The 23186-nt window shown below is 42.1% G+C and overlaps 2 protein-coding genes across 2 annotated transcripts; both read right to left on the reverse strand.

The window, feature by feature from the left end:
• Positions 1-850: 850 nt before the first annotated feature.
• LOC137586123 (uncharacterized) lies at positions 851-3475 on the reverse strand. Its single transcript, XM_068302129.1, has 3 exons — positions 3250-3475; positions 2004-2154; positions 851-1916 (listed from the first exon to the last, which is right to left on the reverse strand). Exons 1-3 carry the CDS (start codon positions 3473-3475, stop codon positions 851-853), a joined length of 1443 nt encoding a protein of 480 aa, XP_068158230.1.
• A 69-nt stretch (positions 3476-3544) lies between these two features.
• On the reverse strand, positions 3545-4588 carry LOC137586124 (uncharacterized). Its single transcript, XM_068302130.1, has one exon. The coding sequence runs from the start codon at positions 4586-4588 to the stop codon at positions 3545-3547; it is 1044 nt and encodes a 347-aa protein (XP_068158231.1).
• Positions 4589-23186: the final 18598 nt, after the last annotated feature.

Genomic DNA, 23186 nt, shown 5'->3' on the forward strand with positions numbered 1-23186 from the left:
AAACAGAAGGAAGACCCCGAAAAGAAATCCACAGGAGGAAAATACGCCAGACTAAGGCGTAAAAGTAAGCTCCTTCAGGATCTCCTCCACACAGAACTGTAGGACAAGGACCGACAGCCCTACACAGAGTGTCTCATGAAAAATACAATTCAACTTCGCCAAAGAGCGAAGACATGTAATAAGTAAATAATTCTCTTCTTCTAAGTTAAGCACAGTAAACCAACTAACCAATCTCTCTCAGGCTAATAACAAAAAACATGCGTAGGCGTAGATTTAACTAAAAATTGTTTAAGTTGTAAGCATACTTCTATCTTTCCTCGTCTTTGGCTCACTGTGCAAGACACAGTTGAAATATTTTTATCTCCTTTTCTTTAAAAAACAAAACCCCCAAAATTTTGAATTAAAAATAAAAAAAATTATGTGAATCCATAAAGATATTTTTTAGACATTTTCTTTATAATCGAAAACAGGTCTAAACTATCAAAAAGTAAAATTTTTTTTAGTAAGAATGGTTCTCAAGAATACAAAATAGACCATCCAACGGCTAATGTCATCAACAGCGTAAAAATAATAGATCTGATGAACAATAAACCACTGTGTTTAATATCTCATAAGAACTTAACTTTATTTTTACTTCAATTTTGTTGAACTGTGTCTGCCACTGCTAGAACACGTCTTGATCGTTCGTTTGCTTGCTTATTACTAAATTTTCAATTCTTACGCAACTACGTAGGTCATATAGGTTTATAAAGAGTGACAGAGACAGAGCATACCAGACTGACGCCAGTATATTCTAGAAAACTTAAGAGAAAATACAAAAACAAAAGCATTGTGAGATGTGCAAGATCATTCATGAGTCTTTGCCTTGCTGCGTATAGCAATGCAAGTCAAATGACAATTGGTTCCTCAACATCCCGCCCCCCCCCTGAAACTCCGTTTCTGAACCCGGTAGGGCTGCAATCTTTGTGATAGGGCGAGTGACTTCTCCTGATTTGGTGAGAACCTGAACCGCTCTGACGAGGCCATCATCTCCTGTGAACACCTGAGTTACCCGTCCTAAGAGCCATGCCGATGGAGGCGCGTTAGAGTCCTTGATGAGTACAAGTTTACCGATCGCAATGTTTGGTAACTTGGTGGTCCATTTCGGGCGCTGTTGTAGCGATGTCAAGTATTCTTGATGCCAACGCTTCCAAAATCCTTGAAGCATTGCTTGAATATGCTGCCAGTAGCTCAATCGATTGGTCGGAATCTGCAAATAGCCGTCTTCAGGAACTGTTGTATATGTTCTGCCAATTAAGAAATGTGCCGGTGACAGGTAGGCAATTTCAGTATCCGATGCTGTGCACAATGGTCGCGAATTAACGACAGATTCTATTTGCGAGAGCAGTGTGTGCATCTGTTCAAAGGTGAGGACGTTGGTTCCTATTACACGTCGCAAATGCAGCTTAACTGAGCGTACTGCCGACTCCCACTTACCACCCCAGTGTGGTGAATATGGAGGAATAAAATTCCATTTGATGCCTTGATCCGCAAGGGCTTTTGAAACGACATCATTGTGCTCGCGTGAAGCGAGAAGCTGTACCATTTCATCTAGTGCACGTTTTGCACCAACAAAGTTGCGCCCGTTATCGCTATACATTTGGGAGCACTTCCCACGACGAGCCATAAAACGTTTTAATGCCGCCAAGAATGTGTCGGTGCTGAGATCAGTGGCCAGCTCCAGATGAAGAGCTGAAGTAACCATACATACAAACAGGCAAATGTAGCCCTTTTCCTTCCTGGGATTTCGTCCCTTGTGAACCTTCAACAAGATAGGTCCAGCATAATCGCATCCAGTATGCTCAAATGGAAAGGCTTGTCGCACTCGAACAGCCGGTAAATTGGCCATTAACTGATTTGCTGTGTGATGGCGCTGTCTAAAACAGTTTAAACACTCATGTGTGATACGTCGAATAAGGTTTCGTGCGCCAATGATCCAATATTTCTGGCGAATTATTACAAACATTGCTGAAACTCCTGGATGAAGATTGACCTTGTGCTCATGTTTCAGCAGCAATTCCACAAGGCGATGTTGTTTCGGCAAAACTACTGGATGCTTGGCATCTGCAGGCAATTGCGACCTTTCCAAACGTCCACCCACACGTACAATTCCATCTGCGTCAACGAAGGGAGATAGTTTGCTTAAAATTGATCGTCGCTCCACCGATTGCTTCCTCAAAAGCAGCTGTCTATCGTCATTGAATTGATTTTGTGCCTGTCGTAGGCAAAACTTCCTTGCTCTGGTAACTTCATCGAACTTTAGAGGTCCTGAATATTTAGACTTGCTTGATTTGATTCGATGAACGAAGCGGAATACATATGCGACCACTCGAACCAGTCTGATCCAAGATGATGTCCTTCCGAGTAGTACCTCAAATGGGGAATCCTCAATATCCTTGGAAATGGTTGTCAAGATTTTGGTTTTGAACTCAAGTTCTGCTGCTGGCTTGAGAATTGAGCAGCAAGTTGGTGGTCTATTCATTGTCTCTGAGTATAGTGTACAGTCGTGCAGCCAAGATGGTCCCTTCCACCATAGATCAAAGTTAATTAAGTCACTCGCTAGCATGCCTCGTGATGCACAATCCGCAGGATTCTCTTTAGTGCTGACATGTCTCCAAGCGCTACGTGGTATGGTCTCTAGTATTTCTGCCGTTCGGTTGGCAACAAATGTTTTAAGTTTACAGGGTTGATGCGAAAGCCATGACAAAACGATTGTAGAATCGGTCCATGCGTGTATCTTAACATCCTTCTGGCGCAGACCAGACCTTACTGCTTGGAATAAACGAGCTAATAGTAGAGCTCCGCAAAGTTCCAACCGTGGCAACGACTTCTGCTTTAATGGTGAAACTCTTGTTTTAGCTGCAATGAGTGCCACTCCGATGCTTCCATCTAGGTGTGTCACACGGTTGTAAATGACAGCAAAGTAAGCCTTTAACGAAGCATTTGAAAATCAATGGAGTTCGATGTCATCGGGTTGATTGTCTACAAATCGTGGTATCTTCAAGTTCCTTAACGTGAAAATGTCCTTTCTGAATGTTTGCCATAAGTGCGCTTGCTTCGTTGGCAGTTCCGAGTCCCAATCCAGATTAAGCAGCCATAATTCTTGGAGCAGAATTTTAAACTTGATCACCACTGGCGCCAAAATGCCGAGTGGGTCAAATCTGTGCATTCGAAAACGCAGACAAACGTTGAAGAGGTTGCGTTGTATACATGGGCCAATGTGAAGTGCGTCGTTAAGAGATCGTCCATCCCGATCTTGAAATGATCCATCGAACACCACCCGCAGCTTGGCGCCTATGACTGGATGGTGTGGCAAATAGAATGACTTCTTACATACGTTTGTGTCTTCGTCTGCAGCTACTTCCTTCATGTGACCCAGCTGGATATACTCTCTCATAAACTGAGTATATTTTAACTTCAAGCTGGAGTCCTTCATTAGACGACGCTCGACTGCGAGAAAGCGCGATCTCGCTACTTGAAATGTATCCGCAAATTGTGGGTTTTGTTACTTGAAGGGCAAATCGACTATGTATCTTCCATTCGAGTTGCGGTTGTGGGTACGCCGGAAGTGCGTTTCGACCTTTTCATCCTCTTTGTTTACAGTTGTGTGTGATGGAACTTCCTCTAGTTCCCAAAATCTTTGCAGTAGTCCATCTATATTAACCGTAGTCAGCAATGACGTAGATGATGTTTGCAATCTTGAAGTGTATACCGATGTGATTACCCATCCAAATATGGTGTTAACTGCAATAGGGTGCCCTTGACCATCGCATAACTTCTCTCCGGTGAGAACTAACCAAATGCAATCATTGCCCAGCAAAATGTCGATTGAGGCGTTAGTTCTGAAGTCAGGGTCAGCCATTTGGTATCCCTTAAATACCGACAGTGATGAAGCATCAATGTTTTCACGTGCCAATGGTGAGGTGATCTTTCCTAAAATGTGAGCTTTAATATCGATGCAATGACTCGACACACGAGACATCATCTGGAGAGAGCAGAAACCTCTGGTTATTCCCGCCTTGACGTCTGAGATGCCCGATGTGGCAACTCGAAATGGCGAACGTCCCAACGTCTGTACGCACCGTTCCGAAATGAATGACAAGTCTGAGGCGCTATCCAATAAAATACGGCACGTCAGCAAGGCTCCTTGAGAATTTCGGACGTGTACCAATGCAGTAGGTAGAGTGCTTCTTCGTTGGCCATTTGGCTTACTGGGTCTGGTAACATTCATCATTGCTATCGCTGATGCCGCTGGTGACTCCTCAGAAACCTGGCCTGAGTTGCCTTGGTGCTGTTCTGAGCTATTTTGCTGTGTAGAATGGCCTTCAGAATGCAGCATAGAATGATGGCGGCGCTTGCAATACTTGCAAGAAGACTTCGAGCCATAAGCGCTTACTCCATGTCCAGTTCTCAAACAATTAAAACACATATGTTTCTCCTTCGCAAAGGTGTAACGTTGCTTGACAGTCAAGCTCTGGAATTGAGGACAAGCCGACAGTATGTGCTCAGTACTATGACATTTCATACAATTACCTGTAATGGCAAGCATGGTGCGTGCTTGCCTTTTTTCCCTTTTCATCCCTCGGTTTGCTCGCTACATGATCGATAACTTGACTGAGCTCAAGGCGATCGCATCGTGAGTCCAAAAAACTTGAGCAACTCTTCAATGGTAGGATTTTCGATATCTTGGCTTTTGTCGATCCATTCACGTCGGGTAGCCTCATCAACCTTGTTGATGAGCAAGTATATGAGCCAACAGTCACGGCCCGTTTGTCCAGAAGCGTCTAAAGCCCGAATAACATCACTGGCTCCGCAAGTCAGAGCGCGTAGCGATGATGAGTTTTGCCCAACAGCTTTTGGCAATGCGGTGAATGTGTCCATCAGTAAATTCACCAAGTAACGGGGCTTTTCATATCGATCACTCAATGATTTCCATGCAGTGACGTAATTTGCATCCACTACGGGCAGATGCTGGATGAGTATCGCTGCTTCTCCTATGACGCATGACTTAAGGTGATGAAACTTTTGGATATTCGTTAAAGTTGTCACTCCGTGAATGGTACTCTCAAATAGGTCTTTAAAGGCATGCCAATCCTTGTAATCTCCACCGAAGGGCTTGATGTTGATTTTCGGTAATTCACAATCTCTTGGTGCCGCTGTTGCAACCGACTGTGAGCCTGACGAAGACGAAGATTGCTGTGGCGAGAGCAATCTCTCAACCAATAGTTGCTGCTGCTCCATTTGCCGTCGCTGGTGTTCCATTTGACTCTGCATCTGGAGTTCCATTTGACGCTGCTGGTGTTCCATTTGACTCTGCATCTGGAGTTGTAGTTGTTGCTGTTGATTCTGCATTTGTTGCAGAATTCCTTGGAAGAGCGAACCATCGTTACCAGCCGCGCCGATTTCTTCCAACTTGCCAGACGGAGCCAAGGCAGCTCGTAAAGCCTTAAGGCGGGCATTTGCTATTTTATATTTCTCCTCGTATATCCCGAAGTCTTCGGTAGGGTCCACGTAACCCTCTAGTTTGTCGTATTTGGCCAATTCGTCGCCAGACTTCACGAACTCGTTCCACGCATTGGACAAAGTTTCCAATTTGGTGTCAATTGCGAAGACGTCGGCATCCTGTGCAGGATTCTCTGCATATCCATATATGCGGGTAATAGTTGTCTTCAATCTTCCTCTGGCCTTTATGAATGTTTTCATTTCCTCCATGATGAAATACCAAGAAATCTCCACTGCTTGTGTGGACCAAAAATTTCAAGACGCGTCTTTTTCCAGAGATGTGTTCCCTCACGATCTCGTCGATTATATCGATAACAGATACCGATAGGCGAGTGGCGCCACCGTTTGTCCGCGCTTTTTCCAATAAGCACGCGATTGTCTATTCGATAGTAGGCCAGAACTATCGACTACTAACTTTGAGGTTAACAATTAATTGCAACCACGTTGCAACAAATTATTAAGCAATGAGTAACAAACAAACAATGCCCAACGATCCGGCTCGAAGGACCAAATTATGATGAACAATAAACCACTGTGTTTAATATCTCATAAGAATTTAACTTTATTTTTACTTCAATTTTGTTGAACTGTGTCTGCCACTGCTAGAACACGTCTTGATCGTTCGTTTGCTTGCTTATTACTAAATTTTCAATTCTTACGCAACTACGTAGGTCATATAGGTTTATAAAGAGTGACAGAGACAGAGCATACCAGACTGACCCCAGTATATTCTAGAAAACTTAAGAGAAAATACAAAAACAAAAGCATTGTGAGATGTGCAAGATCATTCATGAGTCTTTGCCTTGCTGCGTATAGCAATGCAAGTCAAATGACAATTGGTTCCTCAACAAGATCATAGGAAAAATTAAGAAGAAATTGGGATATTATAGTTAGCTATTTTAATATTGGTAGCCATAAATCTGGCTTTGCATTATATGCAATATATAATAAGATAATTAAGAAAAGATATCAGAGTAGAGCAGATGGCGACCGCGTCAACTCTTTTTTGGTAACTCTTTCCTTACCTATTAGCCATCAATGTGGAAGAACGTTTTATCTATCTACGTTTTATTTATCTAAATAACTAAAATATTGATCATAGTCACTGTTTTCCACCGATCGTTCCTATGGGAGCTATTTGATATAGTCACCCGATCTTTATCAAGTTCGGCACAGTCATTAACAGATATATTAAATTAAGAAATGTCTAATTTGAAAGCAATCGCGTTAAAAGTAACGAAGTTATTTACAAAAGTCACTGTTTTCGACCGATCGTTCCTAAGGGAGCTAAATGGCATAGTCGCCCGATCTTGATAAAATGTAGCTCTTACGGTCTAGGAGGAATTTGCGTTGATCCAGACGGACGGACGGACGGACGGACATAGCTATTTGAACTCGTCTCGTCGTGCTGATCAAGAATATATATATATTTTGTATGGTCGGAGATGCTTCGTTCTATGCGTTGCACACTTCTGACCAAAATTAATATACCATTTTTGCAAGGGTATAAAAAGTGTTACAGTGAAAGGGAAAAGTCTAAAACGGAAACTATAAAAAACATGAGCGTGAATAACAGTCTTGGCACCCCGACATCAGAAGTGGGATCGCCTCCACACCAAAGCGAACCTGATGACCGCATTTGTTTCATTTTGGAGTCGCAACATCGCAGCATGATGGAGAGTATTAAGGCAGTAAGAAATGAACTCCTTTAAAAGAAAGGTACTGGTCCGATAGGCCTGCCAAAGTTTAATCCTAATGCCCCAGGATCAAGCGCCCTTGTCTAGTGCTCTACAGTGGACCTCATCTTGGAAGAAAACTTTTTAGACGGCAGCGCACTTTTCATGGCTCTAGGCAAATCACTGCATCCAACAGGCTTCCTCAAATATCCTTTGCTGGTATGGTATGGCCCCAATTCAAGGAATTGTTTCTGCAGCATTTTGAAGACACCGAAACCCCAGCTGCGGCAGTTTTCAATATTTTAACGGCAGCCGGTTGTTAACGTCACTTCTGTCAAAATGGAATGGAATGAGTATGGAGCAAGCTGCTACGTGGTTTTGGCTCACGTTGCTCAGGACACCAAGACGCGAGAGGAAATGCAAGTCGAGTTAATTGCGTTTTCTGTTTAAAGAGACGAGACCATTTTAATCCGGGAGATTTCGAAAGCAAGCGAATGCGGCTACAATCTGACGTCAAATGCCATTTCTGGCGTCAGGCTGTCTCTCCTCCAGAGCAGAAGAGAAAGACAATCATTTGCTTCAAGTGCGATGGAGTGTTTTGATTCTGGATCTGAGTGTTCCTTAATAAAGGAAAGTGCTGCCGATAAATTTTACGGATAAATTTAAATTTAAATTAATAATATTGTAAAACTTAACAGTTTAAGTAAAGAACACATTTATAGTACACAGCAGGTTTTAACCAATATAAATGTAAAACCATACCATTTGGAGGTTTTGATGCATGGTATTATGGATAGATTTTTGCAGTACGATATGTTGATTGGCCGATAAAATCTTAGCCAGGGCCTTGGCGTAACAATGGACGCTGAGAACCCCCAAAGTTTTACAACAAAAAAGCCCAACTAACTAGTTTAGTCGGATAAGAGGATGCCATCAAATCTGACAGCGATATAAGTGAATTTAATAAGATTGCTGTAATTAATATCTTAAAGCGATACTCTGATTGGTTTATTGACGGAATTCCAAAGACTCGAGTCTCCACAGGGCAGTTGGAAATTAGACTTATAGATCCACAAAAAACAGTACAACGGCGTCCATACAGGCTTAGTGAGGAAGAGAAGTCAAACATTATTCGTCCTAGTTGCTCACCTTTTGCCAGCCCTATGATGTTGGTTAAAAAGAAAAATGGCACTGACCGTCTTTGTGTGGACTATCGTATGTTAAATGATAATACAATCGCCGATAGGTATCTTTACCACTTATCTCAGACCAGATTGCTAGGCTTCATGGGGCTAAAGAGAGGGGTTTGCAAATAAAAGAAAAGGCTAACTACAATATGCAAATGAAAAAGAGACAAAAAAAAAAGAGAATATTTTTTGTATTCAAATACAAAACAACAAAACTTGTCACAAGCGCAAAGTTTTGAAACCGCATGGAACGCACTCAAACAGCCTTTCGAAAATAAGCGCCTTATCATGAACAGCCAATTCAGAGCACTTCTTGACCTGCCTCAAATATGCCAAGTGTCCGGAAATGCATTAAAGGATCATCAGAATGCGCTTCAGGCATCCATTCGTGCTTTTGCGTACTGTTGGCTGCCAGTCATCAAGTGGGGTGACATTTTCTTTTGTCCAATAAAATTTCCAAAAATTACCCTTACCCAGAGTGGCAAACGATGGGCGATTTCCACGCCGAGCGGTTTCGAACGCTCGAAGCAGCTGAAAATACAAGTGCATTGGCTATTTCAGTTCCCACATCCAAACCGCCGGGAAACCACCATTCAGTCACCCGAAAGGCACATACATTTGAAGCTAATGTGATCGCCAATGCAAAGTCCTGTGATCTCTATTTAAAGAAGAATCGCTGTTTTGAAATCCCCACTTCCTTAGGATGCCGGTGCCTGAGAGGGTGGTATGTATAAAGAAAAAGTCAACATAACTGCTTCACATGCAAGAGTCGTCACAATATGCTCTTATGTATAAAGAAAAAGTCAACATAACTGCTACACATGCAAGAGTCCTCACAATATGTTCTTGCACAAGGACGTTCGACTCGAGAATAGTCCAACACCGGTCCCAGCGCAGCCCAGTTCTCACAGTATTGTCTGTACATACTTTACCTCTGAGGCAATTTGCCGATGGAATGAATACCTTTATGTACGATAACCCAAGCCACACTGGAAGGAATGGCCAATTTCCAGCTAGCTGACCCGTCTTTTAGATTGATCTGTTTCTCATTATTGACGTATACCAGCGTTAACGCTTTCCAAGGCACAAGAGACAAAATTCGGTTGGATCATTACATGCCCGCTCTTCGTTGCTGCGTTTACCACGAGGGTCGCTTTAAGTAGAGAGGATGCACTTGAAACTCCCTCTCACAATGTTTTGGAAGGTGGAGGATTTACCAGTCAAACCGGTAAATGACTCATTTTGCGAGGTCAATTTCCAGAAGACCACAAGGAGATATGATTCGGGGTGAAATATGGTCTCATTTCCATTTCGAGACCCAAACAACATCAAAAATAAACGAAGGTCGGCTACTAATAAATATTCCGCGCAAGGCTGATTACAACGCCGTCATACAAGAGTATTAAAACTTGGGGCACATCCGTCAGCTGCCATTTGACGGCAGTAACAACGATCTTTATCTGCCACATTAAGCTGTCTTTAATGCCGCCAGTACAAATGTGCTTCTTGGATTAAAAAAAAAAATTATTTTTCTGTATACAAACATAATCAACAATAAAAGGTACACACACACACGCAAAAGAAATAAATAAGAAAAAGTAATAATTTACAAAAACGAAAATACCCGTGCTCATGACAAGCGCCGACCCGTCTCATCAGCGGATTTCCTGACGGCTGTACATACCGTACAAAGGTAGAAGAGGTATTAGAGGTGTGTCCAAACAAGACAGAGGTGTCCCCCAAAATTTTGAATTAAAAATAAAAAAAAATTATGTGAATCCATAAAGATATTTTGTACTATCTTTTTAACTATCAAAAAGTAAAATTTTTATACCCTTGCAAAAAGGGTATATTAATTTTGGTCAGAAGTGTGCAACGCATAGAACGAAGCATCTCCGACCATACAAAGTATATATATTCTTGATCAGCACGACGAGACGAGTTCAACTAGCCATGTCCGTCCGTCCGTCCGTCCGTCCGTCCGTCCGTCCGTCTGGATCAACGCAAACTCCTCCTAGACCGTAAGAGCTACAGAGCTGAAATTTTGCACGTAGGCTTGTATATACTGCAGGCGTTGTATATCTCGGATTCAGCCGGATCGGACCACTATATCATATAGCTCCCATACAAACCCCAAAGTCACGAACAGTGACTTTTCTCAATAACTTCGTTGTTTTCTATGATATTATCGTGAAACTTATTAGAGAGTTTACTACGCCTATAAGCGACTATGCCAAATTTGATCAAGATCGGGTGACTATATCATATAGCTCCCATACAAACGGCCAAGTCACGAACAGTGACTTTTTCAATAACTTCGTTATTTTCTGAGCTATTGTCGTGAAACTTAATATTAGAGAGTTTACTACGCCTATAAGCGATTATGCCAAATTTGATCAAGATCGGGTGACTATATAATATAGCTCCCATACAAACGGCCAAGTCACGAACAGTGACTTTCTCAATACCTTCGTTATTTTCTGAGCTATTGTCGTGAAACTTAATATTAGAGAGTTTACTACGCCTATAAGCGACTATGCCAAATTTAATCAAGATCAGGTGACTATATCATATAGCTCCCATAGGAACGATTGGCGAAAACAGTGACTTTTGTAAATAACTTCGTTACTTTTAACGCGATTGCTTTTAAATTAAACATTTCCTAATTTAATATATATGTTAATGACTGTGCCGAATTTGATAACAGATATATTATACTAACAAATATTTAATTTGAAAGCAATCGCGTTAAAAGTAACGAACTTATTTACAAAAGTCACTGTTTTCGACCGATCGTTCTTATGGGAGCTATATGATATAGTCATCTGATCTTGATCAAATTTGGCACAGTAGTTTACAGGCGTAATAAACTCTCGAATATTACGACTCTCGAATTTCACGATAAAAGCACAGAAAATAACTAAGTTATTGAGAAAAGTCACTGTTCGTGGCTTTGAACTCGTCTCGCCGTGCTGATCAAGAATATATATACTTTGTATGGTCGGAGATGCTTCGTTCTATGCGTTGCACACTTCTGACCAAAATTAATATATCCTTTTTGCAAGGGTATAAAAATGGGTCGAGTAGAACTCAAATATGTAAACAAATACGTTCCATTCCTTAACTTCCTCGTTATCAGAGGTGAAACCAATCCAAAGTATAAAGAACTCAAATACCGGATTGCGCAAAATAGAACATTTAAATTAAGGATAGTTATGTTATGTATGTGACTCCTCTCTAAGAAGCTGTTATCTTTGCACTGTTAAAAAGGGTTGTTAACAGTGGTACTTCCCAGTCGTTCTACTAATCGCTTCAAGACAGCATCGGCTCACTTCCCTGCTACAACTACGAGGGACTACTTTTACTGCCACTACGGAGACTCCAACTACTACTACAACTACGAGGGACTACTATTACTACAACTGTGAGGGACTACTTTTACTACGACCACGAGGGATTACAACAACTACTACAACTACCAGGGACTACTATTACTACAACTACGAGGGAACTACCACGACTACAACTACTACCGTTTAATAATCATAAACACTTTATATATATAAGTATGCATATACACAAAATTGGCGACGATTATAGGATAATTCGTCAAACTTCTATATACATATCGTGTACAGTAACAATCGACCAAGCTAAAGCGAACAAAGAGGCGCGAAAACCGCATGCGTTCTGGCGCCAAGTTTATTGGAATACAGAAATGGTATTTTTCCAACACGCGCATTCGCAGACAGACGCACTACGACTACTGCAATTATGAATTGATATTTCTATACATACGATCGAATTCAACAACTAATGTCTGATTTTGAATCAGATGAGGAAAAACCTGCCAAGGTGGATAGTGCTACAGAACGCAAATCAACAAATAAATCAGTGATGATGTCAGGAGTGAACCATTTGACTTGAATCACCCAAACAAGCTTGTCACCTAATAGCAGCGTTTCGAGCTGTACCTTCTGGCCAATGACTTTACGGAGGAAGTTTGGAAGAAGGCTGCATTGCTTACGTTGGCCGGCGCTCCACTGTTCGAGCTTCTAACGTCATTGGAATCCCCTACTCAGGTTAGTGATTTCAGTTTATCGGAAATATATAATTTACTCAACCAACATTTGCTCCATGTCAATCGAAAATTGCGGCCTACTACCAATTTCATAAGCGAGACCAATTGATAGATGAGTCGGTTGCAAACTACATGGCTGCACTTAGGACTCTCGCTGTCGTTTGCAAATTTGGCGGTGCGTTGGATCGCATGTTGCGCGAACGCTTCGTATGTGGAATGAAGGATAAGGGTCTTCTGAAGAGTCAGTTAGCAGAGGCAGTTCAACGCGCGATGGATCGCGCCATATCTAGTGAGGCCGCTACTCACAGCGCTTGGGCCATGCGAAATACAGCTGAGAGCACTGCGTCGATACACAAAGTCCAGACCAACGAGATACGTCCAAGCCGACCCAATCAGCACTACCGCAGCAGGCGGGCTGTAAGAGACCCGGGTCGCAAAGCATTCAATCCATATACAGTGTCCACAGCATTCTAACCCTTTGCCCAAAGGAAATTGTTACAATAATTATAAATAAGCGAAAATGCGACTCCTACAGTGCCGGTAATTAAAAAGGATGGTAGTATTCGCATATGTGACGACTACAAGTCTACAAATAATAGAGTGATTAAGCAACACGGCCATCGAATTCCTGCAATGAATTCATTATTAGCATCGGTTGATGGAGGATCCGTATTTGAGAAAATCGGCTTGGCTCAGGCGTACCAACTACTAGTGGTAGATGAGCAGTCTGCGTTGTTGCAAACCATATGTACGCACAACGAATATTTCAACGTAACCAGACTACAATTTGGAATTTCTTCAGCTCCGGGCATATTTCAGAGTTGCATCGAACGTATTTTGCAGAACGTTTCTGGTGTGTTACCCTACTTCGATGACATAATTGTTATGGGAAAATCAGAGGAAGAACTAGCGGTGCGTCTTAATGAGGTGCTTTCAAGATTTGATAACGCCGGACTACGCCTACGCAGAGACAAGTGTCACTTTGGAGTTCCGTCAGTAGAATTTTTAGGTTTTAAAATCGATGCATTGGGTATAAGACCGTTTGTCAGTGCCAAATGCCAAATGATAAGAAACAATTACAAGCATTCTTGGGACTCATCAATTTTTACCACGCATTCCTGCTGCATAAGGCAACCGTTGCTGAACCGCTTCACCGTCTGCTGGATAAAAATGCTCCATGGGTGTGGGCCCATAAACACCAAGATGCCTTCATAAATCTGAAAAATCTTGTAACTTCACAAAATGTGCTAATGCACTTCGATGGCAAATTTCCAGTATTATAAACCTGCAATGCATCTCCGTACGGAATTGGAGCGGTGCTGACCCACAATTTTCAGGATGGATCAGAGGAGACTATTGCCTTTTATTCTAGAACTCTCTCCAAGACAGAAAGAAACTACTCGCAAATCGACAGAGAAGCCGTTGGGCTTATATCAGACGTTAAAAAATTGCACAATTATTTATATGGCCGTTCGTTTATTCTCGTCACCGATCATCGCCCATTGCTCGGAATATTTACAACGGCCAAGGCAACTCCAAATGTAATATTCACACAGATCCTTCAAAGAGCAATATTCTTGAATGCCTATGACTTTACACTAATTCACAGACCTGGATCAAAAATGGGCAACGCCGACTTCTTAAGGCAACACTACAGAAGAAATGTTAATGATTGAATGGGCTGGAACACCACTTGACAGCGCTCAAACTCTAGCATTACAAACTAAGAAAGACGCGCATTAACAAAGGTTCTGAACTGGGTTTTAAGGGTATGGCCCAATGGAAAGTTGATCGTTTAGATCAGCTCTACTTGTATTTTTCTCGCCGATATGAGTTTCAGCAAATGAAGAAATTCTTTTATGGGGCAACCGGGCCTTGATTTCCGAACCATCTAGACTGGCTTTACTTCAAGCGTTGCATGCTCCACACCCGTGGATTGTAAAAATGAAAGCCATGGCTCGAAGATACATTTGGTGGCCTAATATTGATGCTGAAATAGAGCTACTTGTGAAACGTTGCAATCTCTGTCAGCAAAACGGAAACGAACAGCCTAATAACCTCAATCTTGGTCACGCCTTCATATAGATTTCGCTGGCCCCTTTTATTGGAAATACCTCCTTCCTAGTTGTGGATTCATTTTCAAAATGGCTAGAAGTATCTGTTGTGAAATCTTCATCATCTGCTGCTGCCATTAAATTCTTGAGACAGTTTTTTGCAACGCACGGATTACCGGACGAAATAGTGTCAGACAATGGCACTGCATTCACGTCTGAAGAGTCCAGGATCTTTATGAGGAACAACGTGATTCGACACATTCGGTCGGCTCCATTTCATTCTGCCACAAATGAGAAAGCCGAGCGCATGGTACAAAGTACCAAGAATTACCTAAAAAAGTTTGACAGAAATCTTAACATAGATCTCGCACTAACGCGGTATTTTTCTAGCCAACACACTACCCCTCACTCCACGACAAATCGTACCACTGCAAAACTACTATGTAACTGAGAGCTTAAGTCATATTTCGACAAAATTCAACCCAAGGAAATAACATACGGTAAGGTCTGCGAACCAACAAATGATAAGCAGTTTCCTACTGGTGATCTGGAATAAGTCCGTAACCACGCCCCCCGGTCCGAAGTGGATAGAGGGCGAAATTTCGGACCAGACAGACCCCATTTCATAAAATGTTTGCTTACACTTCGCCACCGGGTTCCGGCTGACGAAGGTATTCGGGGCACCCAATCAATCGAACTACCTGCTGATGATGTAGTCCCGATTCCTGACGATATACCCGACTGTCTTGAATCGTCTGAACCGGAACCATTGTCCCCACCTCCAGTGACTCCTCGCAGAGCGAGTCGGAAACGACAACCACCGTGATTTCTACAACCCATCTGGATGTTAAGGGGTGTTATTTATGTGACTCCTCTCTAAGAAGCTGTTATCGTTGCACTGTTAAAAAGGGTTGTTAACAGTGGTACTTCCCAGTCGTTCTACTAATTGCTTGAAGACAGCATCGGCTCACTTCCCTGCTACAACTACGAGGGACTACGAAGACTACAACTACTACTACAACTACGAGGGAATACTATTACTACAACTATGAGGGACTACTTTTACTACGACTACGAGGGACTACAACTACTACTTCAACTACCAGGGACTACTATTACTACAACTACGAGGGAACTACTACGACTACAACTACTACCGTTTAATATTAATAAACACTTTACATATATAAGTTTGCACATACACAAAAGCCAACTTGAAAGAAATGTCAATAGTAGCCTAAAACGGAAAAACAGAATTCTACCCGCCTGAGTACACAATTGATCTCTCAGGGAATTCGAAAAAAATAATTTTTAACAAACTATGGTTACTGAGGATGAAATAATAACAAATGATAGAATATATGCACAAGAATTAAATAAATCTTGTAAGTGCCTTTCTCAAAATAGAGAAACATCCCAAGATAAAGTAGACAAACACTCAAAAATAATAATAGAGAGTCTAGAAAATATTAGAGCAGTATTAACCGAGCACTAATCTAAATGCGGGGCGTAAAACAGCTGCAAATACATTCTATAATGACTGCAAACAAAAGGCAAAAACTGTACTAAAAAGACATAATATTGAATATAAACAAACAACTGATTTGGAAATTTCAGTATTACTGGAAGTCTCCACCCAGTTAACGGCTGACGAAGAAATGGATCAAGAAGAACTATCAATGAGTTCAGTTCAAACCGAAATAACCCTTAATAGACCAGCCATTAAAAAAAAAAAATACAAAAATGACTTCAAACCTTATTCCAGAGTTTGATGGCAGAACAGAAAATCTCCAGAGGTTCATGGATGAACAGACAATAGAAGCAATAATTAACCGTATTGCCGAAAATGTAAAAACAGAATCAGTAGCGTCAATAACCGCAAAACTAAAACCAGACGGCCGCGGCTAACTTCGACCGCGTCAAAGTTTGTATTCCCTTACATCTTTTTTTGTAACACTTTCCTTACCTATAGCTATTAAAGTGGAACAACGTTTTTTCTAAAAAAGCTAAAGTTTGCGAAAAGAACGGCCTACAATCTTAGCATAGGGAACAACACAGATATTGATCAAAGTCACTGTTTTCCACCGATCGTTCCTATGGGATATAGTCACCCGATCTTTATCAAATTTGGCACAGTCATTAACAGATATATTAAACTAACGAATGTTTCGTTTGAAAGCAATCGCGTTAAAAGTAATGAAGTTATTTACAAAAGTCACTGTGTTCGACCGATCATTCCTATGGGAGCTATATGAGCTCCGCACCTTACTTAAAGGGCTAATGATGATAAAGGGAGGCACCGCAAAATGCCTTTCAATAACCAACACGGCAATCCCCATCGAATCGCTGGAAGATGGCACCATATTCACGATCAACTTTAAAGGAAAAATGACAAACGGCGTTGTAGAATCGGAACTAAACGGTACCTTTGTCATTCAATTCTCAAACGAATCAGTGACAATTGGTAATAAAACCTCTAGACGATTATAAGAATCCCTCAGGATCACCGCCCATAAGTACAAAGGATCTCCTGGACGTCGATTTTTGAGGGGGAGGAGTTAGCACACCCATCCTCACACGAGGCCTCTTTCTCCTCCACTCACACAACAAACACCCCTGGGACGCCTTTCCCTTTACAAGCCGGACCATGCCCAGCACCCCGGCCTCTCACATTACAAAGGGACTCGATCGGTACACTCCACCATAAACGCCTGAACGAGTATCGTTCACATTCTAGGTACACTAACAGAACACACACACGCGTATGACCTAAGTGCGACCTATATCACTTCTCACTTTAGTCAACTAAGAAACCCACATCTTTCATTTCCTGTAAACACTTAACACGCTTAGCCAAGTAAGCAACTTATATTTTCTAGTGTTTATGCGACCCAAGCAGATATGTGACTAAGACGACTCATGTTGGGTCACACTAGACACTTCACTTCCCTTTTCTAGCATAAGCACTTTTGTATCAGCTAGCCTAGCCGTTCTTTGAATATTGCCGATAAGCAGATTTCGCCGGAAGAGGCGACCCACTTTGGAGGCGATTCCAACGCCGCTGCCAACGGCATGACGCCGCGGCCAGCCCCTATAGGGCATCTCGGGGTATATTTAAGAGACCACGCTCGACAGAGCGGGCAGTCTTAGTTTAGACGTAGAACTAGCTAAATCATATACAACTAAATAAAATCTTATAACGTTCTAAATCAGGGGGAATCTAGAAACATTACGGGTCTAGACAATAGTAGGAAGAGCTCCACAGTTAAATGCAAGCCATCTCAGCAGAACGAGTATTAAAATAAAATAATTAATTGCTCAGGCACAAACCTGACCTATCCCAATTAAAAAAAAAAAAAAGAATATAATATAGGCCACCAGGCCAACGGAAATGATTCACCTGATTATGAAGATACTTGAATCCAACTCGTGCCTCGGCTTGCATAAATCCGCTGACTCTTTAAGTAACAATCCCAAACGCGTTTTGCTAACCACTGCATTCTCACGCCAGCAGAGTCAGGCAAGGTGGAATTAGCAAAACGAAGGGAAATTTTTGCGCCTCTTGCATTTTTTGGGCGTTAACATACAAATTGAAAAAACCAAAAGGGGAGCGTCACGCTTCCGTGTTTGACAGCGGGGCCCAAAAAAAAAAAAACAAAAAAATAAAAAAGAAAGAAAATCTAGCCACATGCAGTGGCAAGGTTCAATTATCCCCATGAATGGATATGTCATTTAAACTCCCTCTTCCGGTGTCTTGCAACAATAAATGAATGGTTGAAAAGCCAAGCTTTCCTCCAAAGAGCTGCGGAAACAGTTCATTTTTGGTTAAAAACCAAGCCCTGCTACAATAAATGAATGGTTGAAAAGCCAAGCCCTTCTTCAAGGAGCTGCGAAAAAGTCCATTTTTGGTTAAAAAACCAAGCCCTGCTACAATAAATGAATGGTTGAAAAGACAAGCCCTCCTTCAAGGAGCTGCGGAAAAAGTTCATTTTTGGTTAAAAAACCAAGCCCTCCTTCTGAGCAAGGAGCTGCTGAAAGTAAAAACGACTGACTGGTTGAAAAGCCAAGCCCTCCTTCAAGGAGCTGCGGAAAGAGTTCATTCTTGGTTGAAAACCCAAGCCCTCCTTCTGAGCAAGGAGCTGCTGAAAGTAAAAACGAATGACTGGTTGAAAAGCCAACCCCTTCTTCAAGGAGATGCGGAAAGAGTTCATTCTTGGTTGAAAACCCAAGCCCTCCTTCTGAGCAAGGAGCTGCTGAAAGTAAAAGCGTATGAATGGTTGAAAAGCCAAGCCCTCCTTCAAGGAGCTGCGGAAAAAGTTCATTTTTGTAAAGTAAACACGTAAGTAAAGTAAAAACGAATGACTGGTTGAAAAGCCAAGCCCTCCTTCAAGGAGCTGCCGAAAGAGTTCATTCTTGGTTGAAAACCCAAGCCCTCCTTCTGAGCAAGGAGCTGCTGAAAGTAAAAACCAATGACTGGTTGAAAAGCCAACCCCTTCTTCAAGGAGCTGCGGAAAGAGTTCATTCTTGGTTGAAAACCCAAGCCCTCCTTCTGAGCAAGGAGCTGCTGAAAGTAAAAGCGTATGAATGGTTGAAAAGCCAAGCCCTCCTTCAAGGAGTTGCGGAAAAAGTGTATTTGGTTGAAAACCCAAGCCCTCATAAGGAGCTGCGAAAATACGAGCTAGTACCTCAACTAATAAAAAAAATTACAGAAACAACGATAATCATTTCAAGGGAAATTACAAGTCCGGTAAAGATTACAAAAATAACAACTACAGGGGGAAGAATTCCTATGAGAAAACCAATTGGGACCATAATTATGGCCGGAACAACGGTCACCACCACGGAGGGAATAAAAAGAAAAGAAACCAGAAGATCGTGGGCACAATCAAAGGCAGGCCCTGAACCATTTGACCATGGAAGGATCGGATGCCTCTAAAGACTCCAAGGAACTGCACTTGAAGGATCACTTTCCAAAACTCATCTAAGTGGAATCAAGATCTCGGAAATCGCCGTTTCCGAAATACAATCCATACACTCCGTAACCCAAAAAGAAGCCCGTCGATCTTTTTTAATCGAACATCGGCACAAGGCGTTGGCGAAACCGCCAATCCCAAAGAAACATTCCTGGAGAACGTTAGACGATTGCTCGAGCATCAACAAGCAGTTACAAATAGGGCCAAGAACCTGAAAAGGGACAACCCTATGTCATATGAGGTTGACCAAGAGATTCTCGTGGCCAACAAACAAATCAAAGGAAAACAAGCAAAGAGATTTTTCCAGGAAAAAGTCGCTCAAGACAAATGGGTTACAGTAATCACACAAACAGGGAAAAAGCTACACAAGTCACACATTAAGTAGAAACACAATTATACACATAGCACTTAAGCAACTAGAAGCTAAGTTAAATTTAATATCACACTAAAAACACCCTTCTACTTCCAACACAAGCCCCCTCATTTTGTGCCTCTCATCGGTGGAGAGCTACCAAGTCTTTAAATACGAGTCCCCAATAGTGACGTTACAGCAAGGAAAATGATAGAGAATAGAAGGACTCACAAACTTGGTACACGTAATTCCTCTTGACTCTTTTGCGGTCCTTGCTGAGAACCTGTCACTAGCCCTGGACCAATACCCTTCATGCGACCTGTCCTCTCTCAAAATTAAAGATTTAAACACAAAAATTGAGGAACTCACGGTCTCCAACAAGAGGGCTAGACGATTACTCTGATGGTTAGGTTCGGCTTGGAAATGGGTAGCAGGATCACCAGATGCAGCTGACTGGGACCAGATTTTACAATCGCATGATTCTCTAATTAGGGAGAATAACCAACAGTTTACCATAACTAAACAATTCTTGTCCAGCATCCAAGAGGCATTCGACAAAATAAACGAATCGGCAGGAGCCTTGAACCCGATCAACAAGGATAACGACTCCGAATTGTCCATTCTACTAAATAAGATCCTATTGCTTGAACGAAAGCTGGACGAAATTGTGCGAGCATGCCAACTCGCTAAAGTCGGCAGATCATCAGGCCAACTGTAAGAAACAGTAAACAACTTGACATTCCCTCGAGAAAAATCCTGGTAGGACCACGAGACAATATGGGCAATATCACCATTTGTAAGGAATCGGACAAGTCTTACAAATGGTGATATTGCCCATGGTCTGGCAGCTCCTTGATATAATGAAGGTGTCTCGTGGTCCTACCAGGATTTTTCTCGAGGGAATGTCAAGTTGTTTACTGTTTCTTACAGTTGGCCTGATGATCTGCCGACTTTAGCGAGTTGGCATGCTCGCACAATTTCGTCCAGCTTTCGTTCAAGCAATAGGATCTTATTTAGTAGAATGGACAATTCGGAGTCGTTATCCTTGTTGATCGGGTTCAAGGCTCCTGCCGATTCGTTTATTTTGTCGAATGCCTCTTGGATGCTGGACAAGAATTGTTTAGTTATGGTAAACTGTTGGTTATTCTCCCTAATTAGAGAATCATGCGATTGTAAAATCTGGTCCCAGTCAGCTGCATCTGGTGATCCTGCTACCCATTTCCAAGCCGAACCTAACCATCAGAGTAATCGTCTAGCCCTCTTGTTGGAGACCGTGAGTTCCTCAATTTTTGTGTTTAAATCTTTAATTTTGAGAGAGGACAGGTCGCATGAAGGGTATTGGTCCAGGGCTAGTGACAGGTTCTCAGCAAGGACCGCAAAAGAGTCAAGAGGAATTACGTGTACCAAGTTTGTGAGTCCTTCTATTCTCTATCATTTTCCTTGCTGTAACGTCACTATTGGGGACTCGTATTTAAAGACTTGGTAGCTCTCCACCGATGAGAGGCACAAAATGAGGGGGCTTGTGTTGGAAGTAGAAGGGTGTTTTTAGTGTGATATTAAATTTAACTTAGCTTCTAGTTGCTTAAGTGCTATGTGTATAATTGTGTTTCTACTTAATGTGTGACTTGTGTAGCTTTTTCCCTGTTTGTGTGATTACTGTAACCCATTTGTCTTGAGCGACTTTTTCCTGGAAAAATCTCTTTGCTTGTTTTCCTTTGATTTGTTTGTTGGCCACGAGAATCTCTTGGTCAACCTCATATGACATAGGGTTGTCCCTTTTCAGGTTCTTGGCCCTATTTGTAACTGCTTGTTGATGCTCGAGCAATCGTCTAACGTTCTCCAGGAATGTTTCTTTGGGATTGGCGGTTTCGCCAACGCCTTGTGCCGATGTTCGATTAAAAAAGATCGACGGGCTTCTTTTGGGTTACGGAGTGTATGGATTGTATTTCGGAAACGGCGATTTCCGAGATCTTGATTCCACTTAGATGAGTTTTGGAAAGTGATCCTTCAAGTGCAGTTCCTTGGAGTCTTTAGAGGCATCCGATCCTTCCATGGTCAAATGGTTCAGGGCCTGCCTTTGATTGTGCCCACGATCTTCTGGTTTCTTTTCTTTTTATTCCCTCCGTGGTGGTGACCGTTGTTCCGGCCATAATTATGGTCCCAATTGGTTTTCTCATAGGAATTCTTCCCCCTGTAGTTGTTATTTTTGTAATCTTTACCGGACTTGTAATTTCCCTTGAAATGATTATCGTTGTTTCTGTAATTTTTTTTATTAGTTGAGGTACTAGCTCGTATTTTCGCAGCTCCTTATGAGGGCTTGGGTTTTCAACCAAATACACTTTTTTCCGCAACTCCTTGAAGGAGGGCTTGGCTTTTCAACCATTCATACGCTTTTACTTTCAGCAGCTCCTTGCTCAGAAGGAGGGCTTGGGTTTTCAACCAAGAATGAACTCTTTCCGCAGCTCCTTGAAGAAGGGGTTGGCTTTTCAACCAGTCATTGGTTTTTACTTTCAGCAGCTCCTTGCTCAGAAGGAGGGCTTGGGTTTTCAACCAAGAATGAACTCTTTCGGCAGCTCCTTGAAGGAGGGCTTGGCTTTTCAACCAGTCATTCGTTTTTACTTTACTTACGTGTTTACTTTACAAAAATGAACTTTTTCCGCAGCTCCTTGAAGGAGGGCTTGGCTTTTCAACCATTCATACGCTTTTACTTTCAGCAGCTCCTTGCTCAGAAGGAGGGCTTGGGTTTTCAACCAAGAATGAACTCTTTCCGCAACTCCTTGAAGGAGGGCTTGGCTTTTCAACCATTCATACGCTTTTACTTTCAGCAGCTCCTTGCTCAGAAGGAGAACTTGGGTTTTCAACCAAGAATGAACTCTTTCCGCAGCTCCTTGAAGAAGGGGTTGGCTTTTCAACCAGTCATTCGTTTTTACTTTCAGCAGCTCCTTGCTCAGAAGGAGGGCTTGGGTTTTCAACCAAGAATGAACTCTTTCTGCAGCTCCTTGAAGGAGGGCTTGGCTTTTCAACCAGTCATTCGTTTTTACTTTCAGCAGCTCCTTGCTCAGAAGGAGGGCTTGGGTTTTCAACCAAAAATGAACTTTTTCCGCAGCTCCTTGAAGGAGGGCTTGGCTTTTCAACCATTCATTTACTGTAGCAGGGCTTGGTTTTTTAACCAAAAATGATTTTTTTCCGCAGCTCCTTGAAGGAGAGCTTGGCTTTTCAACCATTCATTTATTGTAGCAGGGCTTGGTTTTTAATGAACTTTTTCCGCAGATCCTTGAAGGAGGGCTTGGCTTTTCAACCATTCATTTATTGTAGCAGGGCT

This window comes from Drosophila tropicalis, unplaced genomic scaffold (genome assembly GCF_018151085.1).
Source record: "Drosophila tropicalis isolate 14030-0801.00 unplaced genomic scaffold, ASM1815108v1 contig_905, whole genome shotgun sequence".
NCBI lineage: Eukaryota > Metazoa > Arthropoda > Insecta > Diptera > Drosophilidae > Drosophila > Drosophila tropicalis.